General features: G+C 49.1%; 2 protein-coding genes across 2 annotated transcripts; one reads left to right on the top strand and one right to left on the bottom strand.

The window, feature by feature from the left end:
- Positions 1–14: 14 nt before the first annotated feature.
- On the bottom strand, positions 15–4,248 carry LOC134160916 (AF4/FMR2 family member 1-like; the record flags this gene model as incomplete). The annotated part of the gene is made up of 3 exons (XM_062613371.1): positions 4,124–4,248; positions 1,350–1,470; positions 15–770 (listed from the first exon to the last, which is right to left on the bottom strand). A coding segment is annotated over exon 3 (693 nt), but the record flags the coding sequence as incomplete, so codon positions are not given.
- A 2,610-nt stretch (positions 4,249–6,858) lies between these two features.
- LOC134160917 (AF4/FMR2 family member 1-like) lies at positions 6,859–8,817 on the top strand. The gene is made up of 2 exons (XM_062613373.1): positions 6,859–7,017; positions 7,600–8,817. Exon 2 carries the CDS (start codon positions 7,663–7,665, stop codon positions 8,509–8,511), a length of 849 nt encoding a protein of 282 aa, XP_062469357.1. The 5' UTR covers positions 6,859–7,017; positions 7,600–7,662; the 3' UTR covers positions 8,512–8,817.
- The last annotated feature ends 2,413 nt before the right edge of the window (positions 8,818–11,230 follow it).

Genomic DNA, 11,230 nt, shown 5'->3' with positions numbered 1-11,230 from the left:
AAGGGCTCTTGGACATCCATTGGTCTCACACAGGCAGTTGGTTTCTGCTGCATCGCGCTGGGCTTTGATGGCAAAGCTGTAGGAACCGTCCGAGAGGAAGGCCGAGTGTTGCTGCTCAGGTCAATGTCTGAGCCGTCCTGACTTTCCTCTTCCTCTGATCCTGTCACTAGGTCCTGAAACGATTTTCTTTGACTGTAGGTCAGCTCCTGGCTTTTGCTGCTCTTTTCTGACTTGGAACTGACGTGCAGGTCGGAACGCACAGGTGACAGAGGTTCCAGTGGAGGAGGCAAAGGTGTCAGAAATGAAGAAAATGAGAAAATGGAGTAGTCCAGATCATGAGCACGACCTTCACCAGCCGCACGCCTGTCACTTCCCTTGCGATGAAGACCTTCGTGACTTTCCTTGTCACCACAACTGCGTTTGCGACTTTGGCTCTGACCGTCGGATGAGCTGCCGCTCTGCACGTGCAAACCTGAATGTGGTTTTGCCCTTGATTGTGCCTTTTCGCAGGGACTTGAGCGGTGAGCAGGAGGAGCACTTACAGCCGTAGTGGGTGGATGGTGGGCTGTGTCATGGAATGAAGGTGATGTAGGGCTGGTATTTTCATCAAGGGAGTGTGGGAAATGAGGTGCTTCAGGTGAGACCGGAGGAAGGACTTCGTGAAGCCCTAAGAAATTCCATTGGGTTTTGGAGTTGATGAGCCCCATGACATCCTCATAATTGCCCAGCACGTTCCGAATTTGGTTTGACAAGTCATCTCCTTTATGAGTCTGCAACAGAAGAACAGAGGCAGAAATGGAAAAAGCACGGACCCTCAACTTCAGGAGACTCAGCTCTGTAAGAGAGATTCGTCAGGATCTTAATTGCATCACCATGTATCACCACAAGCAAAGTTAGGCAAGCTCATCTTGATCCTGCAGTGCGGTCCCTCCAAAGCAAGTGGGACTGCTCTGCTCACTCTTAGTTCTTCTGAGCCAAACTTGTAGGTGTGCCTGCAGTCTTCAGGAACACTAACAGCAGACCCGTTTGTTTCTATCACAGCTGCACGCAGACAGGCAGCCAAGCTGCTCTTGGGTGCTCTCCCTCAAATTCCCAAACTACAGGAAGTAGCCTCCAAATGAATCTGCCCAGCCCAAAGACCTTACTGCGCTTGCACCATCTTCAGAGCTTTAAACACATACTCTGATGAGCTTAAGTTAAGCAGATGGGAAGATGCTGGTTCTGCACGTATCACACTCAACTCTGCTACACCATATGCAGAAGCCACAGCTCTGCTCTTACGCTCCAACCATCTTTCCTCCTCTCCCTCCACCACACACACATCCCCACACCCCCCCCCCCATCATTACCTTGTAGGGTGCTGCAAAGACGGGAGGCTTCTCAGGGAGCTTGTTTTGCTCCTGCTGAGCCTCCCTAATTCGTCTCTCTCTCTCTCTAGCATGCAGCAGGTTTCTGTCCTCATTGCATAAGCTTTAGGAAAGAGAGAAAGAAAGGATGGTTAACGCTTTACACCACTGTTACCAACAAGTACCTACTGTGCTTTTCAGACAACAGTGCATGTCCAGCATGAAAGTCATTTTGAACAGGATGCTTACAGTTGGCAAATCAGTTACGTCATGTCACCGCATGGTGCTATAATACATACAAGGTACAGCAAGCATCCTTCTCAGGGCTTTCTACTCTTGATACCATACATCAAGAAAGGTGGGAAGGGAAAAACTATCCGTCCATTGAATCTTTTCAGTGGTGCTCAACGGCAGGACCAATGGCCACAAACTAAAAGTCAAGAAGCTTCACCCCAACGTGAGGAAGAACTTCTTTACATCAAGGGTGGCAGAGCACTGGAACAAGCTGCCCAGGAGAGTAGTGGTGGCCCCCTCTCTGGAGACATTCCAAACCTGCCTGGGCACGTTCCTGCGTCATCTGCTCTAGGTGGCCCCGCCTTGCCAGGGCGGGTGGGCTGTATGATCTCCAGAGGTCCCTTCCAACCCTCACGATTCTGTGATTCTGTCTAACTCTTCACCTGAGGGTAAAAAAGAATCTACTATTTTGAAGGTGTTGCCACTTTCAGAGACTGAACTTTGCCAGCTTTATAAACAGGCTTGAAAACTTAGTCTTTACTTTAAATGGGCAGTCAGAAAGCTGCTTGCTTACCTGCCAAACCATGCAGTTGCATTTAAAGCAATCGTGCAAATGTATTTAAAGTGGTGGTCTCAGAAATCTGGAAAGCGCCAGGTCAAATCCCCCTGTTCCTCCTCAACCACATACGCATACACTCAATTCCGCCAGCCCCACATCAAAACAGCAATAAAGCTGCGTCACATGCGCTGCAGAATAACTTCACGGAAAGCCAGAGACTTTAAACTACACCACCTCTGTGAAATACTCCTGCAAAATCTGGGACTATTAATGGACATTTGTCAAGCAGCAGCACGGAGGCACAGTATGTGGATGCAGGCATTGGCCTCCTCTCCTGCTTCTACTCTACTCACAGGCACACTATGTGGATGCATTATTTTTCTCTCTTCCCTCCTCTTTCTACCCTACCGCACAGTCTACTGCATACATGCAATTCCTATGTTCTTCTTAGTACACTCAACTTCTCGAGCGTCCCAGTTTGGAAGGGAAGAGCCTTGCCTTCCCCACCACTGACATTTTCTCAAATACCACACCGATGATCCCCTACTGAAGGTCAAGCTAGAGCCCTGGCTTTCCTGAAACAGTTAATCAAGAGGTCCAATTACTGCAAAAGTGGCTTCCTGACACAATGTGAGCTATGGAAAACTGCTGTCTGATGGCAAGCTTCCTGCTAGGCCCTGCTCCCATGTGCCCTCCTGCCACCCAAGAAAACGGCTGTGTGACCTCCAAGACATCAAAAGCGTGGCCCTAGCCTTGGAGCCAAGCCAAGCTTCACAGCCAGCCAGTGGCGCTAACATTTATGCTGTAGCCCCTCTTAGCACGCAGCCTATTAAAGCAACGGGCTGATACAGCAGGCCAGTAAATCATGCCAGTAAGTCATCATACAAAGGAAAGGGAAAGGATGCCGCAAACTTAAGCCTTTGCCACTTGAAGTGCTCCCAGTCTCCCCACATGCAGAGAGAGCAGGTAGTCAGAGCCAGAGAAGAGTTCAGCTGTTAACGAAGCAGTCAACCTTCCCGTCCTGCTTCCCCAAAGCTCAGGGCTCTGTCATCTTGCAGTCTGCAACGTAAAGCCACCTCTTGGCTTCAAGCCTGTCGAAAAGCACCACTGTGAAAACACACTGCGGAGCGCCAAAGTTCTGTGCAGGATATACCACCCGTTTTAATTACTTGTACTCATCCCTCGCCTGGAGCGCAGGGGAGCGGGGGGGGGGGGGGGGGGGGGGGGCTAAAGAGCAACGAGAGGAGTTTCTCCCCTTGGCATTTCTGACATGCTCGTTAAAGCATCCTAAAAGCTAACAAGGCATTTAACGGGTACCTTAAACGGCACTGCGTCATCAAACACCGTGACTTCAGAAAAGCTGCCTCCCCCATGCCGAGGGTGAAGTTTACCTTAGACAGGATGCCCCCCGCCCCCCAGCAGGCAGAACACAGTCACCCGAAAAGGATTTAACCGCCACTGCTGCATTCGCTCGAATTCTACTGCCTGACAGCAACGACATCGGAGCCTTCGTTTCCGTACTCTTCTCTACAACCATTTCCCACCTATCCAGCAGGCCTGCACACAGGCAGACGCAACCTCCCATTTACACTGCCAGTTCTCCAACCCAATCGAACAGAAACCATTTACCACCTCTTCAAACACCGCCGCGGGCAACCACACAAACCTGTTCAGGCTGGGCTGGCTACAAGAGAAAACCACCAAAAGAGATACGGACAAGTCCCCAGGGGAGGAGAAAATCAGTTTCCCAGTGTTGTTAACTTGTTGGGGAGGGGTCTGACAGCGAGAATTAGGACTCTGGGTTTCCAGCTAAAAGCAGCTTTATGCTGAGCTGAGGCAGCGGCGCCTCAGTGAGCGAAACGCATCAACGGAATCCAGCCAGGACGCCTCTCCACACACACCGCACCAACAGCAAACTCTGCCCGGCAAGGAGCGAAGGCATCATTACCACACCAACAGCGACACAGGCTCTTTAACGCCCTACCTCGACTGGGCAGCCGTCGCCAAGTTTAAAGCCCCAAGTGTCTTCTCTCCATGAGTTCTCTCCCCAGCTACCCAGGCTCTACCCGGCTGCCAACGCCTCCTCGTCCATGTGGCGGTGCCGCGTCGCCCTCCTCCGGACGGCCGTCAGCGTGCGGCTCCAAGCGGCCACCGCACCGCACCCCTCGCTCCCCGCAGCCCGGCGCCCCGAGCCCGGCCTGCCTCACACTCATCTTGACAGACATGCGGGCAGTTGATGCGTTTCGCTCACTGAGGCGCCGCTGCCTCAGCTCAGCATAAAGCTGCTTTTAGCTGGAAACCCAGAGTCCTAATTCTCGCTGTCAGACCCCTCCCCAACAAGTTAACAACACTGGGAAACTGATTTTCTCCTCCCCTGGGGACTTGTCCGTATCTCTTTTGGTGGTTTTCTCTTGTAGCCAGCCCAGCCTGAACAGGTTTGTGTGGTTGCCCGCGGCGGTGTTTGAAGAGGTGGTAAATGGTTTCTGTTCGATTGGGTTGGAGAGCTGGCAGTGTAAATGGGAGGTTGCGTCTGCCTGTGTGCAGGCCTGCTGGATAGGTGGGAAATGGTTGTAGAGAAGAGTACGGAAACGAAGGCTCCGATGTCGTTGCTGTCAGGCAGTAGAATTCGAGCGAATGCAGCAGTGGCGGTTAAATCCTTTTCGGGTGACTGTGTTCTGCCTGCTGGGGGGCGGGGGGCATCCTGTCTAAGGTAAACTTCACCCTCGGCATGGAGGCAGCTTTTCTGAAGTCACGGTGTTTGATGACGCAGTGCCGTTTAAGGTACCCGTTAAATGCCTTGTTAGCTTTTAGGATGCTTTAACGAGCATGTCAGAAATGCCAAGGGGAGAAACTCCTCTCGTTGCTCTTTAGCCCCCCCCCCCCCCGCTCCCCTGCGCTCCAGGCGAGGGATGAGTACAAGTAATTAAAACGGGTGGTATATCCTGCACAGAACTTTGGCGCTCCGCAGTGTGTTTTCACAGTGGTGCTTTTCGACAGGCTTGAAGCCAAGAGGTGGCTTTACGTTGCAGACTGCAAGATGACAGAGCCCTGAGCTTTGGGGAAGCAGGACGGGAAGGTTGACTGCTTCGTTAACAGCTGAACTCTTCTCTGGCTCTGACTACCTGCTCTCTCTGCATGTGGGGAGACTGGGAGCACTTCAAGTGGCAAAGGCTTAAGTTTGCGGCATCCTTTCCCTTTCCTTTGTATGATGACTTACTGGCATGATTTACTGGCCTGCTGTATCAGCCCGTTGCTTTAATAGGCTGCGTGCTAAGAGGGGCTACAGCATAAATGTTAGCGCCACTGGCTGGCTGTGAAGCTTGGCTTGGCTCCAAGGCTAGGGCCACGCTTTTGATGTCTTGGAGGTCACACAGCCGTTTTCTTGGGTGGCAGGAGGGCACATGGGAGCAGGGCCTAGCAGGAAGCTTGCCATCAGACAGCAGTTTTCCATAGCTCACATTGTGTCAGGAAGCCACTTTTGCAGTAATTGGACCTCTTGATTAACTGTTTCAGGAAAGCCAGGGCTCTAGCTTGACCTTCAGTAGGGGATCATCGGTGTGGTATTTGAGAAAATGTCAGTGGTGGGGAAGGCAAGGCTCTTCCCTTCCAAACTGGGACGCTCGAGAAGTTGAGTGTACTAAGAAGAACATAGGAATTGCATGTATGCAGTAGACTGTGCGGTAGGGTAGAAAGAGGAGGGAAGAGAGAAAAATAATGCATCCACATAGTGTGCCTGTGAGTAGAGTAGAAGCAGGAGAGGAGGCCAATGCCTGCATCCACATACTGTGCCTCCGTGCTGCTGCTTGACAAATGTCCATTAATAGTCCCAGATTTTGCAGGAGTATTTCACAGAGGTGGTGTAGTTTAAAGTCTCTGGCTTTCCGTGAAGTTATTCTGCAGCGCATGTGACGCAGCTTTATTGCTGTTTTGATGTGGGGCTGGCGGAATTGAGTGTATGCGTATGTGGTTGAGGAGGAACAGGGGGATTTGACCTGGCGCTTTCCAGATTTCTGAGACCACCACTTTAAATACATTTGCACGATTGCTTTAAATGCAACTGCATGGTTTGGCAGGTAAGCAAGCAGCTTTCTGACTGCCCATTTAAAGTAAAGACTAAGTTTTCAAGCCTGTTTATAAAGCTGGCAAAGTTCAGTCTCTGAAAGTGGCAACACCTTCAAAATAGTAGATTCTTTTTTACCCTCAGGTGAAGAGTTAGACAGAATCACAGAATCGTGAGGGTTGGAAGGGACCTCTGGAGATCATACAGCCCACCCGCCCTGGCAAGGCGGGGCCACCTAGAGCAGATGACGCAGGAACGTGCCCAGGCAGGTTTGGAATGTCTCCAGAGAGGGGGCCACCACTACTCTCCTGGGCAGCTTGTTCCAGTGCTCTGCCACCCTTGATGTAAAGAAGTTCTTCCTCACGTTGGGGTGAAGCTTCTTGACTTTTAGTTTGTGGCCATTGGTCCTGCCGTTGAGCACCACTGAAAAGATTCAATGGACGGATAGTTTTTCCCTTCCCACCTTTCTTGATGTATGGTATCAAGAGTAGAAAGCCCTGAGAAGGATGCTTGCTGTACCTTGTATGTATTATAGCACCATGCGGTGACATGACGTAACTGATTTGCCAACTGTAAGCATCCTGTTCAAAATGACTTTCATGCTGGACATGCACTGTTGTCTGAAAAGCACAGTAGGTACTTGTTGGTAACAGTGGTGTAAAGCGTTAACCATCCTTTCTTTCTCTCTTTCCTAAAGCTTATGCAATGAGGACAGAAACCTGCTGCATGCTAGAGAGAGAGAGAGACGAATTAGGGAGGCTCAGCAGGAGCAAAACAAGCTCCCTGAGAAGCCTCCCGTCTTTGCAGCACCCTACAAGGTAATGATGGGGGGGGGGGGGGTGTGGGGATGTGTGTGTGGTGGAGGGAGAGGAGGAAAGATGGTTGGAGCGTAAGAGCAGAGCTGTGGCTTCTGCATATGGTGTAGCAGAGTTGAGTGTGATACGTGCAGAACCAGCATCTTCCCATCTGCTTAACTTAAGCTCATCAGAGTATGTGTTTAAAGCTCTGAAGATGGTGCAAGCGCAGTAAGGTCTTTGGGCTGGGCAGATTCATTTGGAGGCTACTTCCTGTAGTTTGGGAATTTGAGGGAGAGCACCCAAGAGCAGCTTGGCTGCCTGTCTGCGTGCAGCTGTGATAGAAACAAACGGGTCTGCTGTTAGTGTTCCTGAAGACTGCAGGCACACCTACAAGTTTGGCTCAGAAGAACTAAGAGTGAGCAGAGCAGTCCCACTTGCTTTGGAGGGACCGCACTGCAGGATCAAGATGAGCTTGCCTAACTTTGCTTGTGGTGATACATGGTGATGCAATTAAGATCCTGACGAATCTCTCTTACAGAGCTGAGTCTCCTGAAGTTGAGGGTCCGTGCTTTTTCCATTTCTGCCTCTGTTCTTCTGTTGCAGACTCATAAAGGAGATGACTTGTCAAACCAAATTCGGAACGTGCTGGGCAATTATGAGGATGTCATGGGGCTCATCAACTCCAAAACCCAATGGAATTTCTTAGGGCTTCACGAAGTCCTTCCTCCGGTCTCACCTGAAGCACCTCATTTCCCACACTCCCTTGATGAAAATACCAGCCCTACATCACCTTCATTCCATGACACAGCCCACCATCCACCCACTACGGCTGTAAGTGCTCCTCCTGCTCACCGCTCAAGTCCCTGCGAAAAGGCACAATCAAGGGCAAAACCACATTCAGGTTTGCACGTGCAGAGCGGCAGCTCATCCGACGGTCAGAGCCAAAGTCGCAAACGCAGTTGTGGTGACAAGGAAAGTCACGAAGGTCTTCATCGCAAGGGAAGTGACAGGCGTGCGGCTGGTGAAGGTCGTGCTCATGATCTGGACTACTCCATTTTCTCATTTTCTTCATTTCTGACACCTTTGCCTCCTCCACTGGAACCTCTGTCACCTGTGCGTTCCGACCTGCACGTCAGTTCCAAGTCAGAAAAGAGCAGCAAAAGCCAGGAGCTGACCTACAGTCAAAGAAAATCGTTTCAGGACCTAGTGACAGGATCAGAGGAAGAGGAAAGTCAGGACGGCTCAGACATTGACCTGAGCAGCAACACTCGGCCTTCCTCTCGGACGGTTCCTACAGCTTTGCCATCAAAGCCCAGCGCGATGCAGCAGAAACCAACTGCCTGTGTGAGACCAATGGATGTCCAAGATCAGGCGGGAGAGGAATCGCCAGGTCTCAAACCTCTCCTGGAGGAATACCATAGAGAGCCCTTAGAAAAGATCTCGGATCTGAAGGTGAATGCCAGAGCCAAACTATTCAAATCAGAAATCCCTTCTGAGCCCGTAAAGGTGAGTTAGGAGACTCTGTTGCTGGCAGGGTAAGCTCAGCTATGGGAGGACAGGTCACCAAAGGGCAGAGACTACGAGCAGCATTGATGGCTGTGCACACTTTATCATTTTTAGAAGGTGTATTTTAAGAGTGCCTTTTGCCAGTACATCTGGGGGAGATACCTGGATGGTGAAAATGCAGCACTCGCCATGATTCCGTGTCTGTTTTATCAGTGAGGCTGCAGCAGGCCTTATGGTTAGAGCGACTGCTTCTGTTGCTGTGACTTTTGTCTTGCCTGTAAAGATTGTTGAAAAGAAGAAGGGGGAAATGATACGCTGAGAGGTCAGGGGATGATGTACCTACAGTCAGTACATGCAGAGCGTCGGTACTCAGTGCTGGTGAGTAGAAGTCCCATATGTTCGCTGAGTACTGGGACAGCTGACTGTGCAGGGAGTTCTATGGTCACCTGGTAGGATGAAGGTTTTTGGGCTTTTTGGGGTTTTGGGTAGTTGTCTGTTAGGGTTCTCCTAAGTGAGTTTGTACGATGTAACTGTAGACCCTCAGGGAAGTATCAATGTAAACAAAAAATATCCTGAAGATTTCTACCAGATGGACTTAGCCCTTGGGAAGCACGAGACCATTCTGTTTCCCGCTCCATCGAATGTTTTTTGAGCAGTTTCTCGAAGGAAATTTAGTGCAGAAATGGAATTGTAAATCATAAGCAAGATCCTGAAAGCCCTCTAAAATTCTGCATTCAGGGAAAGACTGGAGGCTCTTTCTTGTCCCCCAGCTATGAGCAAAAGGAGCAGAGCACTTTTGTGTTTGTTGTTGTCAGCAGAAGGCATCCTGGGCAGCAAGCTCGAGCATATCTTAGTTCTAGTCACTGAACTTGTCCTTTCTCTGCCAAGGACTGAGAGCTAAGGCAGCTGGGCAAGGAGAGAGGTGGAGAGAGTTTTGTGTTTTGCCTTTGTAAGAGAAAGGGAGAGTGTGGGTGCCGTCTGCCTTTTGTGGAAGAGGGTGTTGATCAGCTGCAAGTGGCTGTAGGCAATTTCTTGTGGAAAATGAGAGTTCCATATTTTTCCTTATAAAAAGGCTAATAACTCTTTCTGTGTGAACTTTAAAACAGAAACAAATTAAAAAAATAACCCCTACAATTCCTGAACCTGAAAGAAGTCAGAAGAAAATCTTGTGTTAACTACCTGCCTGTACCTCCTGTACTTGATGCAGTTTCGCTGCTTTTGTTTGCTCGGCAGCTGGATTTTCAGTCACGTGTGCTTTAAACAGCAAAGAAAGCAACCTTTGTTCAGTGAAAACAGAAACGAGAGTGCTCAGAAAGTATGAAGTTCGGGAAGTCCTGGGGAAATTTTCTTGTCCATTTTGAAGATTCACCTAAGCCACTCTCCTACACTTCAGCTTTTGCTGACTGTGTGTACACTGGCCTGAAGAGCCCCACGGGCTGAGCGAGTGGGATGTTGGCGAAGGAGAGCTGCTCGTCCATCCTATTACATTCTGGACCTCTTCGCTAAGAAGGCGTATTTGGATTCTTGTTACAGTAAAACTCTTCTCTCTCTGCTGCCTAAGACTAGTCAAAGGGATTTTTCAGGCTGCTGAGAAGAGCTTAATAGTCTATGGAGGAAGCAGAGATGAGAGTTGAAACTTTTGCGTTTAACAGGCAAAGAAAAGTCCGTCTTCAGGAAGAAACTGGGGTGGAAGACACAGTAAAAGAAAATGGATTAAAGCAGCAGTAACTCTCAGGAAGACACTGTACCCGCTACCAGCCAGGGACCCTGCAGAATGTCAGAACAGGAAAAGGGTTGAGTTTTAAGCCCTTAAGAGCTTAGGGCCTCTACTTTCCTCAACCAAGGATGGCACTGATTGGTATTAGATTCTCTGCCAAAGGGGTCCTGTGAAGACACGTACTGTTGTAAATCAAAAGGATCCAGTGGTTAATCTGCCTAAACAAAGACGCTTTGCCTATGGTCTCTGACAGTCAGATTGAAAGTCACTTCTTCAGGACGTAACTGATTGCTTGAGATTATTTCACTCCAAATGGGTTTTCCAAATTAAAATACTGTTGTTCTTGAACTGCTGCCTTGAATAAGACCTGTTAACACTCTTCACCATTTTCTAAACTCATAAATGTTTAACAAAGCAGGAAAGCACGTCCCTTATCAAGGTAAGCATTTATGTCTCAATGTATGACACTCAAAACCTTTAAACGGGAAACAGTGTGCTTTCTTTGATTTCTACTTACTGGTTCTGTTACACATCACAGCTGTGACTCCTAAAAAGAAAGTACAAGTGTTAGAATCAAATACATCATCTGCTCAATAGCACGTATCAGTATCCATTTCCTTGTGTTTGTTACTGTAATCGATCCTTTGAGCAACGTGACAAAAAAAATAATCCGAAGTCTCCAATAGTCTAACTTGACTATGTAGCTTAGCAAGCAAGGATGCATGCAAGTAACCATCACACATTCAAAATCCATTGTGACTTCTAAAGATAATTTCTCCTAAAAGCCTTTACCTATGAAAGGAGGTGCAAGAGTTGGAAAGCTCATCAGATGAAAGCAGCCAAGATGGACTTTCTAATTTATAAACTTGGAAAAAGAGGTTCCTTTTGTTGGAAGAAATTGGGAATCTGGGGGGAGGAGAGGAAATCAGAAGGGGGCTGACTGGGTTTCCCTAAAGCAAGCAAAAGTGGAAGTATTTCGGTCAGGAAATGAATTTGGGATCATTCTTTTTT

The sequence above is a fragment of the Pezoporus occidentalis genome, unplaced genomic scaffold (genome assembly GCF_034315485.1).
Source record: "Pezoporus occidentalis ecotype Australia unplaced genomic scaffold, CSIRO_AGI_Poc_V1 ctg1652, whole genome shotgun sequence".
NCBI lineage: Eukaryota > Metazoa > Chordata > Aves > Psittaciformes > Psittacidae > Pezoporus > Pezoporus occidentalis.
The sequence above is the reverse complement of the archived record's forward strand: the minus strand, read 5'-3'. Positions and strand labels throughout refer to the sequence as shown.

Excerpts from the sequence above, each read along its gene's own strand:
- LOC134160917 (XM_062613373.1), top strand. The coding sequence starts at position 7,663 with ATGGGGCTCATCAACTCCAAAACCCAATGGAATTTCTTAGGGCTTCAC.